Raw genomic sequence first — 19,007 nt, forward strand, 5'->3', positions numbered from 1 at the left:
TGTTTAGGTGTGCTGAGGTGTACTTCCTTCCTCCATTTCCACCTTTTTATTTCTCTCATGATGTTTGTTTTTTGAGATAATTGCACAATAACTTACAGTAACCTAAAAAAATCATGTGATAGGACTGCTGCTCATGACTGTCCTCATGTTTCTCTGTATTGATCACATCAGGCTTGAATAATGAGCTTCAATTTTTCTCTTCAGTGCAGGCCATGGAAACACTGTGTCCAATTATTTGATAGAAAAAACCCACAGAAAACATTTGATTTTATATTTTAGAAAGAAATTTTCTTTTTTTCTTCATGTATGGTCCTGGCATAAATGACAGACACTAAATCTTTTGTTTATTTTGCTTGCCCCTTTCAGCGTACGATCGTAGTTATACTCACTGGGAGTTGCCTGTGTACAAACACAGGGTGCTATTGAATGTATGAAGTGCGCCTAACATTCACATATTGATGAATACTACATGTTCAGACTCACTAATTACACATGACAGTGCAGATAATTAGGGGTTTGTGTAGGCACGCACTTGGTGGAATGGCACAGACAGTTGTGAGTTTCAGCTGTGTGAAAATTGTGTCTCTACTCTTCAAATCACAGCTTTTGAGGGCTAAAGAAATTTTGTACACAGAGCAGGTAGGGCAAACCCAGCAGCTCACTTGTTGCCTCGCAGACGCTCGGCAGACAGGCAGCGTTCTGCTTCCTGCTGACTCGGCGTTTCTCAGGGGTGACCTACAGGCCTGTGAGCTGGTGGGATGCTCTCTCAAAGCCCTGTCCCCCTTTCTCAGATGCAGACAAATCCCTCATTGTTCATCTCATGCTTCCTCTCGTACATTTTCCCTTCTTTCTATACATTGTTATTTCTTCCTTGTGTTACTAGACAGCAGCCAGAGGTTTCATCTGGGTGTTTCTGTCAACTCTTCTGGCCAGTGTTATCAAAAGTTACTTCCTCTGCTGCCTTCAGGTACCTGTATTTGGACATATACATGTACCTAACATGATGATTTCTTTTTTTCTTTAGAAAAAGTTGTGTGCCTGCCAGTTCCCTTTGTTTCTTGAGAATTTCTGTTCAATATCTGATTACGAGAGAACCTCTTAATTTGGGTAGCTGAGTGTTGCTTTAGGAGCTTTGTCGTTTGACACCCAAGTTTTAAAAAATGTGGCTGCAGGCAGCAATGCAAACTATACAATTTTTCTCCTTTATAATGAGAGAAACACTGAAATACGTTTCTAATAAGTGGGGATAATGTGATGTGGAATATGCAGCCTCTGGGTTATTTCTTTTTGTTTTTTTAATTAAAGCCAGAAAAGTTGGTTTTGCTTAAGATCTTTGTAAGCTGAGAGTTGTGGCATACTATTTGTGTGCAGAACTGCTCTCTTGCTGCCTGAGCAGAAACAAGACCACATCCAGTTCACTGGCAAGGTGGATAAGCTGGGGCAGCCAATATGGATGCTGTAATTACTGCATACCTGGAGTTCCTTGGCTTCCTGAGCTGCCATGCCATCTTCCATAAGCACTAAATTATCTTTAAGAACAAAGAAAAGCTGCCATGCACTTGCAGCATTTGAGAGATGCAACCTATTTTATCACTAGCCACAACTTGCTAATGGAACAATAGGAAGCACAGCAGCCTGGGGTGCCTGGTCTGAGGATGTTTCATAGGGCTTCTGAGTCATCTCCCATCTATTTGTTGTAATGTTTCACCCACCAGGTGCAGGCAAGTCCCAGATGCCCTCTGACCAGCATGCCAACAGCTACAACTGTAAAAAACTCTTTTTTGTAAGCTGAGCCACAAGTAATTCAGATAAGTCAGCCCCCAAATTTTGTCCCATATGCCATATACTGTCATCAAACTTTTCCTTTTTTTTCATTTCAGATGCTGGTTTCTAACATCATGGGCCAGTCTTTTACTGCTGTGCTCCATGGCAAGATAAGCTATGATAGGCTGGGTGCATTTGAAAGTCTGTGCCACTGCTCAAGCAACCAGAGGCAAACCTGAAAAAAAAAAAAAAGGGCTGTGCTCTGCTATAAAACACAGCTCTGTTCAAACAGACTTGCTCCAGAATCAAAAAGCAACTCTTCTTCTGCCTTTGACCTGTCAGGAGAGAAGAGTAATAACTCAACTTTAATTTTCAGGAGGTTTGAGCACACAGATGGCCTGGCCATAGTAACAAGTCTCAGGTGCAATACATGCTGCTAATTGAATAATTAATCCTGCTTGCCTGTGTCTCCTGAAGTAGTAAACCAGTGCAGGCATGGGTGTTGAAGGATATGTGGTCTCCTCAGGATGCTTGTGTTTTGAAGGTGAGACTAAGGTCTAGTATTATGACCAGGTTAGGCAAATTAACTGTTTCTCAGTTTATATTGGAGAGGAAAGTTTGTTAGAGATTCACTATATCAATATGTCTTTTAGAAAGATTTTTCTGTACATCTAGAGGGTTGTACAGCATCCTCTAATGATGATGTGCTGGATTTGTAAACGTCAAATGGGTGACTACATTGTGGTCTGGCATCTTTGTAACTGTGCCCCCTGTGAACATTAAGAAATTTCTTTTTTTTTTCCCTTCAAAGTATGACTATTTCCAGTTGTTGCCTGTATTTTTTTTAGATTTGATAATTATTTTTGATTTTTTTATTAAGACAGTGAAAGAATTTTGGAATGTTTTGTATCCCAAATGCACTTTATTTGGTATAAGGAAGAGAGAGAGAGAGACTTGTCTTTCCTCCTAGAGATTTTTGTATTGTTTTTTTATAGCAGGCTACTTGTCCTGAAATATATGTCAGGAAACAATGTGGTAGGACCAGGTAACAAATGCTAGATTCTAATAAACATTTCAATACAGAAAAGCCTAAACATGTCTGGGACAGCTTAGCTAATTGTTGGCTGGCCTGGTGTCCTTGCTTAGGCTTCCATTCAAAGAGGCAAAGTATTTGTCTTTGCAGATAATCTGTGGGAAATTTCTATGCAAAGTCTTTTTGTAGCTGCCTTCAGCTGTGTGACTGTATTGCTGTGGAAGGGGCCAGTGCCATGACTTTGTCACTGACTTGTATTGGTAGCACAAATCCCTCCTTGATGGGAGAGGAGCAAAATAGTCCTTCTTCCATCATAGCAAACCACAATTAGAGCAATAGTTTATCACTTGTTTATGTATAGACCAGAATGAGCTATGCTTCTATCTAGTTTGACTTCCTGGTTTTTAAGGCTCTGTATTTTCCTTTTGACTTTGTAGGGAGAAGTGTGGTGTGGGATTTTTTTTTTTTTTGTTTTACTTTATTTTTGTTGTTTAAGAAATTAAGAGGATTCTTCTAAAAGCTGAAAGCTGCAGTGTGTCCATTAGATTTCCTGGTAGACTGTTTTAAATTTACATGCCCTCAGCTCCAGGAAATGACATCTGAATTTAGGATTTCATTTCTGAAATGTATGCACCCAACTCTGTGAATATTTTGGCTTTGTCCTGGAAGATGGGGAGCTGCTTGCTGTTAGAGCTTGTTCCAGTGTATTTGTAGGCAGTAGTCAAGGCACTTCTCAACTTTCTGTTCAATATACTGCACTGGCGTTTAAAAGCTTGCTTTATTTTCTCTTCCCCATCCTTAGATGTCTTTCAAAATGTCCTTTGAGCTCCCCCCACTACTCCCATGCCTTTCCTGAGCAGTTCTTTGTGTAGCAGTAGAGTAGATGTTTCCCCAATGCCCCACGTGTTGTTTCCTCACTTGCAGCTGGTGGCCCCTTTTTGAGAAGATGCTGTGCTGCGGTGGGGATCAGTCTGTTCTCTCAAGGAACAAGTGATAGGACAAGAGGAAATGGCCTGAGGTTGTGCCAGCAGAGGTTTAGGTTGGGTATTAGGAACTACTTCTTTATTGAAAGGATTGCCAAGCACTAGAACTGGCTGCCCAGGGATTCCACCATCCCTGGAGGAATTTAAAAGGCACAGACAGGGTGGTTGGGGGTGAGATTGGTGGTGGTGGGTTGATGTACAGTTTGCTGGCTTAGTGGCTGTGTCAGCTTGAGCAGGGTTCAGATGAACCTTGAGAAAGCAGGAAGAGGGAATATGGAGAGGTGGGTTGTAGGAAGAATGCATCTTTTTTCAGCAGCAGTCAGCTCTTTGATTGCCTCAGCTGCCTCCTGAAGTCCTGCTGTAATAGATGACCTGCTGCCTGAATTGTACCCTTAGAAATGCCATGGCCAGGGTGGATTGGTCACTGTTCAGATGAGTGGGACCATTGCTGGTGATGTTTATGCCCAATAGCTATCAAACAGCTGCTGGAACAGATTTCTGACAATGAAGTCCTGTGGCCATGCCTATGGCCATGGCTCTATGGTAGCAGGATGCTACAGAGAGGCTGTGGACAAATTCCTCAGCACAGAAAATCTGGGGTGGGATTTAAGTAGCTGTAACTAATTTCTTTTACTTTTAAGTAAGAAGCTATGTCCGTAAATCTTCATAGTAAAAGTCCTGTGGATCAATACCTCATGATTAGGGGTCCCATTTTGTGGACAAGGATTGAGCTACTTTTAACTTTTCTAGGTTGGTGTCATGTTAGTTCTTTGTGTAGTGTGTAAAATGCCTTTTTGTGATCTTGTTTTTCTAGCACATTGGACTAGCTCAAGCAGATGCTGTTGGGAGAGTTGTAGTTATCATCCATACCCATAAACTTGTCAAGAAAACTAACCCTAAACCACCCCACCCCAAAATGAAAGGCTCGTTTGACAATATTGAAAGGCATTTAATTACGTTCTCAATTATTTCTTCTCAAACTTTGTGTTAATAACATTCTAAAATTATACTTCCATTATTTCACATAAGGATGATGTTAGGTTTATTGTTACCTCTGTTTTCCTCTTGCCCCTTTAGATTTTGCCATTATGCTGCTTGTCTTTCAAATGCTCTGAATTTTGCTAGTGTTAAAAATCAATATTGTTGGTGCAGAGATCTGTAGCCATTTTGTTAGGTGTATGTTATGTGATGCTACTTAATTTTGAAAATGTTCATCTTCAGCAGGTTGCTACCTCATTTTTTCTTCAGTTATGAGTTGTACTTTTTCTATTACATAGGTGCAAGAATTTATTTCTGGAAGTTTTGTCTGAATATTGATGCCTGTAGATGAAAGAGAGAAATCAATCAGTCTTCTAAACCAGTTCATTAAGTCATTCACCCAATTCCTTTCTCACATAGCTTCCATTTTCCCCTTTTCACTTCTGAGAATCATGAAGGGTGGTGGGTTTTTTCTGTTTTGTTTTTTTTTTTTTGGTGGGTTTTTTTGTTTGTTTTTGTTTGTTTTGTTTTGGGTTTTTTTTCTATTTATCTCAAGGACAGGGAAGTTGCCATGATTGGGGGCCTTTACTCCAACTTACAGATCCTAGGCTAATGTGTAGTCATGGATGGGTTCTGGTCCTTTGCAAGGGTTGGAAATATCAGGAATTGAGAAGGATTAGGTTCTCCAGTGGGCAGCCCAAATAATAGAATAGAACAAAACTAACTGGAACTGGTGGGACCATAACATGGAAGATCTTCAGCCTTGCACATTAAGCTTTCCTTGAACAATGTTCAGTAAGGGAGCTCCCCAAGGAGGAGGAAATCAGTCCATTCTGGAGGGGGATGGTATGGATGATGTATAGCAGGGTATCATCCACACCTCTGATGCAGATGCATGTATGAGGGCGAGATTAATGTTAAAGATGGATGTTCAGAGTGAAAAACCCATCAGTGGTGTATAGTAACCCTTGTGGAAAAAACATTAAGAATGGTTGAGTGTTAATTTTGCTCTGTGGGAAAATGAACAGATTTAGAGTGTGTGTATGTATGCACATGAATGTAAATATATGGATATATAAATAAATATAGAAGTACAGTTTCCTAAGGGATTCAAAAGTATCTCAGCTTGAGTTAGCTATTCCTAGTGTAGTGTAAAGTAAATAAAGCAGCCACTGTGCAATGTGGTGTGCCAGAATGGGACTGCACCACCTTATGTGGGCCTTTTCATTGCAACTCCAGTTTTCACTTATCACTTGGGGAAGACATTAAAAGTAAAGATTATCTTTTGAGCTCTGGTAGTGGCCAGGGAGGGTTACCTTCTTCCAGGTTGCACATGGTCTAGACCTGTGCACCACTGTGCTTTACATGGTTTGAGGAGCTTTTGCTAATGCTTTCCTAAGTGTCTTTTTTTTCCATATTCCTCCAATTTAAAGTTTTCTATCCATTGCTTTTTTTTTGGCCATCATTGGATCTTCCTATCTAGCCTCTTTTACATCAGGCACTAAACTTCAACTCCCCAGAGATAAGTAAAAGTATTTTTCTTCAGGCATCCAACTTCATGTCTTGCAGTTAACTCCTTGGAGACAAAAAATAAAGCTGGAAATAATGATACAGATCTGTAATGAGCCTTAAAAAAAGTAATTGTTTTGGCTAGGAAAAGAAATACACAAATTCAGCTGCAATAATTAATGTATTTCATAATATCAGAGTCTTTTCCTCATACCTTGCTGAAGCTGATGTTGAGATCTTGTATCCCCTCTCCAGTAGGTAGGTGACTTCTCTGAGACTTCATCTGCCTAAGAGGCCCTTTCCTTTCCCGCAACAAGCCTCTTGCTTCCTCCCAGGATTTCTGTCATTTGTATCACATCTTGCTCTCATTTTCTTCTGCTCTCAATCCTAGTTCTGTTTTCAGCCCTTTCATTTTTTTATAAACTTTCTAATCTCTTTTAAAACCCCTGTGCATCATCATCTATTGTCTTTGTTCTGCCTTGGAAAAGAACACTGATCTGCACCCAGGTGCTTGCAGAGAGAGTGAAGAAAACCAGCTTCTCTGGGCTTCAGCTCTCCTCTTGCCTCTCTTTGAAGGCGAATTGCTCATGCTAATGACTCGCTATCGTTACTTCCCTGTGGAATTTTAGTTCCTTGTGGTAGTTAAAAAGTAATCGAATGACAGTGCGCAGATCTTCCCTCCACTTTAGGGGACCTGGTGCTAATGATTTATTTATCATTTTTGTTTCAGCAGGAGCAGCGAACCCCTGTCAAAGATCAGGGCTCTGCTGTGCACATGAAGGGTGTGCGATGTAATGGAAAGCTGGTCTCTGTCTCGGTGAATTTGCAGTTGAGGCATTTTGCTTTCATGTGCCAGGAGCGTTTGAGGCTGTTTGACTGGAGGAGAGAGGGTGAGCTGGGACAAGGGTGCAATAGCAGGTCCTTTGAGAGAAGCTGGGAAGGGGGTCTTTAATGGATTAGTACGCTACATTACTCGTGCGGCGGTATGTCAGATGTTAAAAACCCCAGAGTCAAAGGGACAGCCAACAGTAATAGACTTTTCCATTGTTAGCAGGGAGCAATAGCTACAAATTGCATCCAGGAGCCTGCCAGATACACAGGTTGAGAGAGAGCACGACCAATAGAAGAGCAAAGACTCTTCATTAAAATTAGTTCTTCCTGTCATGTGCACAACTGCTTCATGGAGAGGGAACTGTGGCTGTCTGGATTATGGAAGATCCAGACGAGTGGGCTGTGGAGTAAGCTGTCATGTGCTATGACACCGAGTAATGCAAATCAACTCTGTTCCAGGAAAGCCATTTCCATGTCAGCCTCTACATGAAAATTATCTGACTTGAACAAGGGTTTCTTTATGAAGTTAAGAGAATTATTCCTAAGTATTTGAATTTGTCTCTGTCATGGAGAAATGGCCAGAATGGACTTCAAAGTGCAGTCAAAAGATGAGATAATGTGAAACAAGCACTTTTTTTTTTTTTTTAATAGCCAACAGCCCAGAGAGAGGAGCATGTCAGCTTAAAAAGTTTATTTCTGTCTGAACCATCCAACCTGCTGTTTTACAAGTAATGCATGGTGTTACTGCATTTTTCAGTGATTAAAGAAGTAAAACACCTCTCAGTCAATTTTGCTCTGGGTTTGGCATTTCATGCATACCCAGTGTTGCCATTTCTGTGTGTAATCAGTTGCTCAGTCTCCTTAGGCTTGAATGGGTGATTCAGAGCTCCAGGAAACCCCAATTGCCTTTGTTTTGCTTTTAATCTGGATGGCACTTGGGAGTAACACTTGAGCCTGCTTTTTTTAGGCAGTTTTCAAGTTCAGAGGATCTCCTTGAAGTTTGCTTCCTGCAATCCTTTCATCCAGTCTGTTTGAAATTCTGCTTTTCCTTTGGCTTTGTTTGGCATCTATTCAACTATCTTCTGTTTTGTAGGAACGATTTTCTGCCTTTGTTACTGGCCCACGATAGCTTACTCGGGCTGGTGACGGTGGTAGACTATTTAAGCACACTGAAAGGTGATTGAAATAATTTCACTGCTCCTCCTGTCTCATGCCTGTAGTTGTTAAAGGGAGTTCTCCTTGTCCTGGGGTAGGGAGTAGGCTATGCATATTCCTTGCTCTATCTGCTGTGTCTTTATAAGGTGAACTCACATTATGGAAAGGACAGAATTATTCGACTTTTCTGTGAGCTCAACTCTTGTCAGTCCACAGGTACTCAAGAAGTCATGAATAAGATGCAAAGGAAAAAAGGAGGCTGAATTTATTTTTTTTTTATTGCCACACGGCTTTGAACCCCACTTCTGTGCTTCCTCTCACTGTTCATGTGTGCATGAGCCCTGAGGTTGAGAGGATTTTCTCTTCTTCCCTTCAGAAACTGATGATATTTCTCCCTGGTGACTCCAGTGCTGTGCTTTGCTTTTCATGAAAGGAGCTCCATACACCCTTTACTTTAATTCTAGTTAAATCATGCAGCAAAGCAGAGCTCTGGACTTGCACTATTTAGATGCGTGCGAGGTAGCTACTCTTGTTCAATTCTGAGGCTTTGCAGGCAGCACCAGTGCTATTCCATGATGCAGCAGATTGTTATTTGTTCCTTGATGCAGTCTCACTTCCAGTGGCTCTTTCTATGCTGCTTCGTGTGCCTGGGTGAGCCACCTGCCAGGACATGGGATCACTCCTACAGAGGTGCTTGTGCTTCCTCAGTACTCTAAAGATTTGAAAATGAAATGTGTCTGTGTGAAGTACAATTTAATAGTTTGTGGTAGTGGGGTTTTTTGTAGTTGTCATTATATGGAAAGGTGAGAGAAATAGGGGGAATGAAAATCTGAGCAAGAAAGATAAAGATCTTATCTCCTCATGGCATCACACTACTCCTGGTTTTCAAGTCATGGGGAGCAGGGCAGTGTCTCCATTACTAATTTCAAGTTTATTATACACTGTCTGGTATGTACAGACATTAAAACATCTTTGCTGTAATTAAGGGCCAGATAACATTGTCATTGTCACCCCTGTGCTATAATGGATTAGACCCTGCGTAAAAGAACTAGCTATGAGCTGAGATTTTATGTGTGCTCTCAGACTGAGAGCCAGCACTTCCTTTATTTTAAGTCTGGCTTACTTAATTATAGGTGGGTCTGCAAGCACCACAAATTAAGGTTGTGTGATGCTCCTGTTATACAACTCTATTTTAAATTGCTTATTGCTTTATCAAACTCTAAGCAGCTAGGATTGAAATTTTCCGGGGCTGCTGTCTGTCTTAGTTGAAATTATTGAAAATTTTCAGTTAAAATGAGCTCCATAATTTCTGAGACAAATGCAAAAGAAAAATGTTTGGTTTTATTTTGGGAATCTCTTAGGGATTGAGGTTTTTTTTTTTCCATTATCTTATTATTCTTAAGAAGTGATATTCTGATTTTTATATTAGCTTTAAAGCAGGGTTTCAATATTTCCTGAGAGCAGGTGGGCTTTTGTCACTGGGTGTACTACTTTTTGCTTTTCTCATGCAAATTTGGGCAAATTGTAAGTGTTTGGAAAATTACAGTTAGCACACGTTCACTGGAGTCTTTTCTGTTGATATATAATTTTAAGCTAATGTTTCTGATTCTGTCTTTGCTAAGCATAGTCCCACCCTGTGTGTGTGTGAGGCTGACCAGGCAGCAGGTCCCTGAGAGCAGTCGGTTGCTGTGAGTGCAGGGACTGAGAGAAGCCTTTCTGTAATGGATGCTGTTGGGGTGTCATAGCAGCAATGAGATTTGGGCACAAAAGCTGCAAGTGGGGAGCCTGTGCAAACAGTCTGTAGGAATGAGGTTAGGCAAGGAGAAACTGGGATAAATTGTTGTTGGAAGGAGGGCGAATGGCCAATACAAACCAGTGTGGGACTGTGTTGGGAAGGGATCATTTGGGGAGCTCATGATAGGAGGAGATGCAGGGTCTGGGTGAGGGTGTCAGTGCCGTCAGTTCCAGTGGGAAGCAGAGGCTGGAACAGGTGGCAGGTCCATGGGTGAGGAAGAACAGGGTGTGGCAATACTGCCAGAGGAGCAGATGAAGGTTCACTTGTAAGATGTTAGCACCCAGCAAGAAGCCTAGCATTTTAGTTTGGGAACTCTTCAATTTTGCTGGTTTTTCTCTTTGAGGAAGTATTGAGAGACTCGCTGGCAGGCTGTGCCTCACAGCTCCCTTGTGTGAAAGACAACCTGCCTCTTCCGTCAGCTCTTCCATTAGCTCACTTGGCAAAGGTCTCTGCCATAGTCTAGGGTCTTTTGATGACCCCTGTGGATGCAAAATGATGCAATGTAATGTATTTTTAATGAGGGGGTTTTTTTTCTTTAAATGAAAACTTTCAAAGAAAATTGCATTAAAGACACATTATTGAGGTTGTGAAGTCAAGCCCACACAAGTTAGGAAATGCCAGAACAAAGTCGGGCTGTGGACCATTAATTCAGGCTCTCTGAGCACCATTAAATGATCTCTGGTGCTCTGATCGTGTATGTCTCTGGTCAATAGGACCTCTGCCACTTTCAGTGCACTAGATGGATGGTGGCTCCTTGGTGTTAACTGAAAAATAAATAAATAGAATTAGTTCATGTGCTGTGTAATCATGAGGTATGAGCATTTATCCAGAACTGTCTCTAGGGAGATGAGTTGTCCCTGCAGTCTGTCACCACTGCTCATTTGAGATTGCAAGGGGGAAAATGCATGGAGTTTGCTCCAGTTTCTTTGTCACTGCTTTGGTACCTGCCACATGTATGCTGACAGGCTGGTCTCAAAAAAGGGGATAGGACTCTGTTCCCACCTCACCTTCATTTAAGGGAGATGTCTCTGGCCCTGAAGAACTGGGAGGCACTGAGCCTCTTGAAGCAGTTTTGTTTTTCCCAGGGCTGTCCTGGCAGGGTGTGAGGTGATGCAAACCTCGTGCCAGCTGGTTCCTGATGGCACTGAGTGGCTCTGCCTGTGCTGTTGCTGAATGTGGTACGAGAGCTGAACTCTAAAACCCTTTCCCTGACAGCAACAGACACCAGGCAAGTTGTGTGGTAGACCACAATTCCATGGAATAAAACATGAAAGGCAGCTGAGATTGCTAGGCTCTAGAGGGAATGCAATGTGGCTTTGCCTGTGCCTACACCACTACTTGATGTGCTGCTAAATAACTTTTTGGGACTTCATCCACCACAACACTGCAACCCCTTTTCGGCCCTATGAAATAATGGGCCAGTGGCCCATTAGTATCTTCTTTATGTCAATGAAAAGCCAGAATGATCAGGCTCCCAAGCAGACTTTTCTCTCTCAATTTAAAGGTGAAACTGCTTCCTGCATCCGTACAATTCTTCCTGGTGTGTAGGAACTGCTGAGTTGCATACAAAAACTGATGCTGTGTTTTCTGCAAATGGAGTTGCATCACTAGGATATGAACTTGCATAGCATTTAGGAAGGCTGATAAGTTTAAAACTTCATGTCCTTTTCATTGATATGTCCATTTGCAAAATTAAGAGATGTAATTAGTTGAGGAGAGAAAAAAAAAAGTAATGAAATTTTACTATTTTCTGAGCACTGTGTTTCTAGCAATGCACCTGTTTTTGCAAACCTCAGTCTTCCTGGCTGAAACAAGAATGTCTATGGCCTTGAGGTGGTACCATGTTCTTCTGTATGCTCCACAATATCAGTCTGAATAAACAGGCACTTGAAGAAACCACTCCTTAATAAAGGTATGGTGCCAGTGGTCCTAGGAGTGACAGGATAGCTTTGTGTGTGGTTAAAGCAGCAGGGCTGGGACGTTAGCTGTGCTTAGCTATCAGCTCTGACCCAGCTGTTCCTGCAGACATCAGGTATGGCCTCATGGATGCACCAGACCTCAGATCTGCTGTGGACAAACCTCCTGCTGAGGAGACTCCTCTTTGTGGTCACATGGGATGGAGCTCCCACCTCCTTTCCCAAGGTTATACACTGCTATAAGGAGCCAACAGCCTCTGCTGCTGTTGGCCTCCATGGTTTTGTTTAAAGGTGTTCAGCCAACAAAGAAGGGCTGAAGCTGTGGATTTATGACTCTTGTTCATTTGCTCTTTCTTTGGAAAAGTCACCGCCCAGTGTGAAGAGGTTGCACTCTGAGAGAGGTGATGAAATATTGTCATTGACCTGCTGTACAGACCATCTGTCTCTTGCAGAGCTGCTCTGGAATATGGTGAAGACTGTTTTTCTGTCTGGGCTTTTTCATTTAATTGGCCTTGATTCACTGCTAATTTTTTAGACCTTAAATCAAAGCAACCCCCAAAACTTCAAATACACAGTGACAACCTGAAGCCTTATTACAACCAATCCCTTGAGACTATCAGTTCTCTTAAGAGACATGAAGGAACTTGCTTGACAGACCAGAACAGTATGGATTAAAAGATGACTGTTAGCAGATAGATGAGGCATAAATTTAATATTGGGCATATAATCTTGCCTTTTCTGCACACTATTCCTGATGTATTAGCAAATATTTCAGTGAAATAATATCCTATGATCATTTAGGTCTTGCAGCTGGAAAACATCTGCCCATGTGGAGGCAGATGGTGAAAGTGTGTGCAATGTCTTTCTTTTTCTTGTGCAATTATGTCAAAATTAAGGCTCTGTGAGTGCGTGCAAGTGATTAAGGAGAGCAAGTGTTATATGGAAGTTCTCATTATCCCTGAAACTGTTATTACGGCCCTACAAATTCATGGTTAAAAAGTACAGATTTGTTGAGCTTGCAAATCAAATTGCAGTACTCAAATTTCCTTATCCCAAACTGACTAAAGTGTCTCTTGAAGATTAATTTCAGTTCTCTCTTAGAGGTACACTTGTGGATATTCAGTATCTCTTTTTGGAGGTATAGTAATAATTCCATAATTCCATTCCATTCCAATAATTCTGAGCTTGATATTCTACACATCCAAGTGTATTTTTGTTCAGCAAATCCCTCCTTTTCCACCAGAGGTACTGCTGGGTACCAGTAAAGGGCAATTTAGAAGCCTGTGTTGACCAAGGAAGAGGGTCCTTCCCCATTTTTCTCTCTTCAGTTTTTGAGAGACTGTCTTTTGAGGATGGACAGCAAATTTAATTTTGTGGGTTTTTTTGTTGTTTTTTCTATCAGTTACTACACTTTCTGAGGTAATAATCAGCACAGGCTATATCCTTCTGGGATGGTATCACTTTGACTGCAACACTCGCCCACTTGCAAGACCTGTTTTCTGTGTGGTCCTTTGTCAGAATGGGACCCAATAATGATTTTCTGCCTTAAATATTCTGAGGAGCAGACAAGAGGAATGACTTATGTGATGGCAGCTCTCCAGTGACCCTGCTGCAGTATTCATAATGCAAATTTCCTAGAGAGGGCTGAGACCTGAAAGTCTGTAGCCAGCTTTGGGATGATGTTTTGGTCAGACTGGGCTCCCCAGGATGCTTGTATATTTTGTATATTTTTTTCACAAGCCATCATTGTAATGCTGGGGGAGGCTACCTTTCTTTTGTGCATTATCACTACTTTGTGAGCAAAATACATCCCAGTGTTAACCAGAATCTGGTATGGGAATACGTAAATAGCGGCAAATAGGTAAAAATGCATGGCGATTGTCTCCTGTTTGGCAGGAATGATTTCCATTATCTCAGCAAAATACTTTGTTTTCCCAGTCAGTCTTGCAAAATAACGCAGCTCCCAATTCCCAACAATGAGATTAAATAACATCTCTGTGTCCCAGTTTATAGCTTTTTAGATATTATTAGGTTGTGTATTACTTAGATGTAGAAGGAATGATGCATTTTCTGTATTGGGAGAAATTTGGGGTAATTTCAATAAGATGTTGAACTCCACAAAGCAGAATTGGAAACTCTGTAATCTTGTCTGCTACACAAATTGATCACCCTTAATGGTAGACAGCATAATACTTTTCTATCAGTACTGACCTGGCTGGACAGAGGGCTAGTTCTGTTGGTTATATGTCCTTCACAACTTCTATTGTTTATCTGTTTCTCTCTCTTTTTAAAAAAAATTTTTTTGAATGGTGTTTTGTGAAGAGAAGTTAGTATTTCAGAGAGTTTGTATCTGCCATGTTGGCCTGCAGGAATGAATGTGGCATGTTAACTTCTTTTTAACAGTTGTGTTTAATATATGCAGAGAGCATTTTGCTCTCAGAGGCCATTCAAATGTCTTCAAAGGATTTCTGAATTGTTTATTGATCTACTTCATTGCTGATGTTCCTCTGGTTCTTTTTGAAGTCTTGTCACTTAATTCAAAATGTAATGCCAAGCTTTAAAATTAAGGGTTGTGCAGGAAGCTGTACTTGTGTAAATATTAGGGTATGTTTCTCTTTTGAGTGAGAATGTACTAGATTGTCCAGTAAATGTTGCTGTCATCAGAGTTTTATCCTTTTCATGCCCCTCACTTCACATAGATTCATTCCTCTCTTCCTCATAAGAAAGCTGAAGTGTCTGGGGTTTTATCTTTTAGGTTTTATAAAAGTCTAATCTCTTATTATGCAATTAGAAGCTTACAGACTAGTTCTCTGATTAAGAAAATAAATTTGATTAATTTTCTTCCCTTTCCTTTAATGTTTCCCATGTATTTCTCTTACATTTGTTAAATATACTAGCTTAAAGTGTCTGTGAATTCCCTCCTTCCACCCCCCCTTATTTCAAAGGTCTATCACCTTTTGAAGCTTTTTACACTTCTGGAGTAGGAAATCATCAGTGGTAAGGAGTTCCATAGATGGTATATTTATTTATTGAAAAAGTGTTTATTTTTTGATCCTGCCAACTGAATATTCATTTGTGCATTTTCATACCATATTTTAAATTTTTTAGTAATAGCTCTTAATTTATTTTTTAAACCTTGCATGATATATTAAATATATTTGTCATAACCTGCATCAGTTGCTTTTTTCCCCCCCCATGATTAAGATTAGCCTGTTAGTTTATTTCTTGTACAGAAGTGGTTTCATATCTTTGGTTATCTTGGTCACTTCTTAGGTTAAATCAAATGCAAAATCTAGAAATAGAGATACTTTCTAGTCCACTGGCTGATCTTCTGCCATCAGTGTGTAGCCACAGCAACAGCAGAGGGTTTCCTGGTACCAGATTAATTTTTGTGGAAATGTAGAAGTGTATTAAGTGACAGAGTGAGAAATAAGACTTCCCACTGGTGATGAGGCAGATCTGGAGCTGTTTCATTTAGGTGTACAGCTTCTCCAGACAAGTGTCTTTGCCTTCGAGGCCACCCTGCCTGTTTGCACTTGCCCACCTTCTATCCCACCTTCCCATCCCAGCAACAAAACCCGGGCACTGTTTTCCCAGTGCCCTCAGGATGCAGCTCTGAGTTACTGGCCAAGGGTATGTCATGGAGGTGCTGAGTGACCAAATCACATAAATTGGCCTGTTTAGAGTTATCAGCCTCTTCTGGCTCAAAAGGCAGAGGTTTGTGCCACAAAGCTGTCAGATTCATGTATTGCTGGTGTTCGCTGCGTGTCATACAGGACAATTTTTCTTTTCCTTTTTTTAAAGAAGTCCATAAGCCACTCTTTCCCCTCTCTCTCCCCCCCACCCAAAATACTGAGAATGAGTGGAAATATTGCAGAGATGGGGGGAGGCTTTTAATATTTAAAGCTGCAGAAAGTAAGCTGTTGCATTAGAAATGGTCAAAGTTAAGGCTACGTGTGCAGTGTTAGATCCTTCTTTTGTGCCTGCTGCCCCGTCAGTCTTTGGGCACTTGCATACTGTTTTCTTTTCTGTAAAACATCAGGTATTTCAACAACACCAGAAATGCTGTAAAATCATAGAGTAGAGCTAGATATGTTTATTGATGAGATTCTTTTTTTCTCCTGCTGGCTTCACCCTTTTGTTGTTACATTTTAGTCTGTAACTTGATGACACTGCTGCTCTCTCCCATCTCATTGTAAACTGCCATTCCCTACCTTTGGAAAACCTACTTCAAATGTAACTGAATAAAAAGCAGTGGAGAAAACCACATTAGGAGGGGGGAAAAGGAAAGCAAATCCTCAGCTGCAGGAAGCTGCCAGTAATGTTCAGAAGCTGACAATGATGAACTGTTCATCTAAGTATAAATAGTCTTCACAGTCTCTGTGTTTCTTGCCTTGTGAAATGGTACTCATTATTTTTTTTTTCCTTTTTAAAATATTTGGTGATCACATCATTTACTTTGTCTAGTGTGAGCCTCTGTTGCAGTCACTCTTCACTTTGCTGTACATGAAAACCAGGAGTCTACAGACGGTCTGGTGTGCAGTGAAATGAGCAGTTAACTGTACCCCAGCCTGGTGTTTTGTGATCTGCCGTGTATTTTACAGTGAAAACATCAGGACAGAATGCTGCAAAATTGACAGGTTTTCAATGACAGGGATTTTAATCTTTTTCACTGTTTACATACTGAAGATGAGGACTTTGCCTGACACAAAGACACTTCAGGAAGATTTCAAACGGCAGCAGCAGCAAAAAAAAATCTTCTCTTTGGGGATGAAAATGTATCATGTAGGCTGTTTTGTCATTTTAAAGTTAAAACATTTCTTTTCCCAAGAGTGTTAGCTGAGGAAAATCTCATATTTTTTAAAGCTGTTAAGTAGCCAAGAAATCAATAATACGTATAAAATGTGTAATAAATGTTGACTTCTGTGTCTTTACTCCATGATACCTTGTCATACTTGACACAGTGTCCTTGCATAGACTGAATACACATAATTTTTATTGGGTATGTGACAGGGTTTGAGTTTGGGAAGGTTTGTACTGCCCCATTAAAAAAAGAAAGCAGTTGCTATTTAAAAATGATTAAAGCTCTATTTCCTGATTATGATTTTTTGTAAAATAACGTCACAAAAGAAAATCCATTAAGAAAATAGGTACTGTGCTGCAGGAAATCTCAGCAAACAGAACTGCACAATGAAAGTTGTGTCTTTGGGTAATCAAAGCTGCTGCTGCTAGCTCCTGCTCTTTCAGGTTTCACTAATTGAAGTCCATTGACTTAAATCCATTGTTTGTATTAAGGAAGGGGGAGGGGGAGGAAAAAGAAAACCCCAACCCCAGAGCCTTTCTTTTTCCTTTTTTTTCCAGTATTGTCCCTGTCAACATGCCACAGTTTCATCTGAAACAAGGGATGCATGAAGCTTTTCAAAGTCTGGGTTTTGTTTCCCCATATTTTTTTATATTTGTTTAATTTGCTGACTGGCAGCTCTAAAAAATCACTTAATCAGCATATCTGGCCCAAATACTAGGCTTGACTTGAACATACTGACAGTGTCTTGGCTCATGGACAGCTGAGACTGGTTTGAATTTTTGTTCTGTGATCTGTATAGGTAGAGGTGATGGAAGAAGAAAACAATCTGAAAATCTGTCTTGTTCCTTTCCCAACAGTGCCACAGAAGTCAAGCCCCAAATGCTTCTTTTGATCTCATTTGTAACCTCATGTAGCTTTGGAGAGTCACTTCTAACTAACAAGAAGTAGGGCGAGCTGCTTCTGTGGGAAGAGGAGCAGCTCTCTCATTCCACTGCTCAATTTTGCAGGATTGTGTTTGAGTCACTTGGTCCTTTTGCCCTCTCTGAAGCACCAGTGTATTGCATTTACTTTTGTGACCTGAGGAGCTGCCAAGCAATGTAATCACATTGGCAGTTCTGTCTGACCAACACAGAAAGCTTCTTCTCCCTCTCTGAATCCTGGGAAGCCATCTGAGCTAGTTACTGTGTCAACAAGCCCTATCAAGATCCAAGATTGACTTACTACCTTATCTTTTTCCAGGTACTCCACATCTGCATTCTCCAAACTAAGCAGAGTAGGGATCCGACATCCTCCACCTCTTCCTTTCATTGGAAACCTGCTCTTTTTCCGTGAGGTAGGATACGTTTTTCTTTGTGTCAATCAAAGTGATGGGAAGAGTGAGTAGGAGGCAGGAGGAATTGAAGGGAATCCTTCAGTTCACTGGTACCGCCACTTCAGCCATGTCCCTCTGGAAAGGACAAGCAAAACTCAGCTTTTTCAATGAATTGGTAGAAGCAGTTGTGTGTAAGCAGCTCTAATTCCAGGATAACATAAACTTGAGGGAAAGAAAATGTGTAAGCTCCTGCAGTTAATTACTTGAGCTTTTCCAAGAAAGTTCATGCCCTCAGTGAAACAAACCTAGTTATGTGAATAGAGCAGATTATGTTAACTAGCCCCAACTGGTTTGTTCTGAGTGGTTTTGGCTCCCACAACCTTTCTGTTTGTTTGCACTTTTGCCGATTGTACACATTTATTTTAAAGCCTTTTATGTTGCTTGCTCCCAAGCAGTAACTGGAATTAGGTACTGCTGAATGTTGTTGCTCTGTGCTGCAAATACTAGGGCTGTGAGGAAGAGGAAGTGGTGGCATTTTGCTTCTAGATTTTATTCCCTTATTTTTCTCACCCATCCTCTTTCAATAATGCTGTGTTTTGTTCTTTGTTCTATTTCAGTGGCATTGCTGAAGGTCCAAGCTACCTTAATAATGAGGAGCTGCCATTTCTCTGGTTGGATCTTACAGTAAAATCTCTCCAGAGTGTCTCTGTTGCAGCCCAACAACTTTTCAGGAAATCTGGGCCAGCTCCATCTGCTGCCCAGTTTTCCCTGTTAAGTGCATGGTCATCGATATCCATGCTGAGATTTGAATTATTAATGAGAATATATTGCCTCTTACCTTGATCTTCATGGTGATTGTTTTGTCGATACCTGACTCATTATTAGGTAAAACCCTTTTAAATACCAGTTTTACATGTACATCTGATT

The 19,007-nt window shown here is 40.8% G+C and overlaps 1 protein-coding gene across 16 annotated transcripts in view; it reads left to right on the forward strand.

The window, feature by feature from the left end:
• The window catches only part of TBXAS1 (thromboxane A synthase 1), a 229,629-nt gene that overhangs the window by 36,693 nt on the left and 173,929 nt on the right, over positions 1-19,007 (forward strand). For 4 of the 16 annotated variants that reach the window (XM_064421007.1, XM_064421006.1, XM_064421005.1 and 1 more), the window contains exons 1-2: positions 2,207-2,308; positions 18,008-18,101. The exons of 2 other annotated variants lie outside the window; for them this stretch is intronic. Coding sequence is in view for 8 of the 14 variants with exons in the window: in XM_064420995.1 (XP_064277065.1) it covers positions 2,276-2,337; positions 18,008-18,101 (156 nt within the window). In the remaining 6 variants the exon portion in view is untranslated. Of the gene's footprint in view, positions 1-2,205; positions 2,338-18,007; positions 18,102-18,697; positions 18,966-19,007 lie in introns of those variants that run through there. 10 more of the 16 variants (XM_064420992.1, XM_064420994.1, XM_064420993.1 and 7 more) reach the window with 8 other exon arrangements.

This window comes from Passer domesticus, chromosome 5 (genome assembly GCF_036417665.1).
Source record: "Passer domesticus isolate bPasDom1 chromosome 5, bPasDom1.hap1, whole genome shotgun sequence".
In the NCBI taxonomy this organism is placed as follows: Eukaryota; Metazoa; Chordata; class Aves; order Passeriformes; family Passeridae; genus Passer; species Passer domesticus.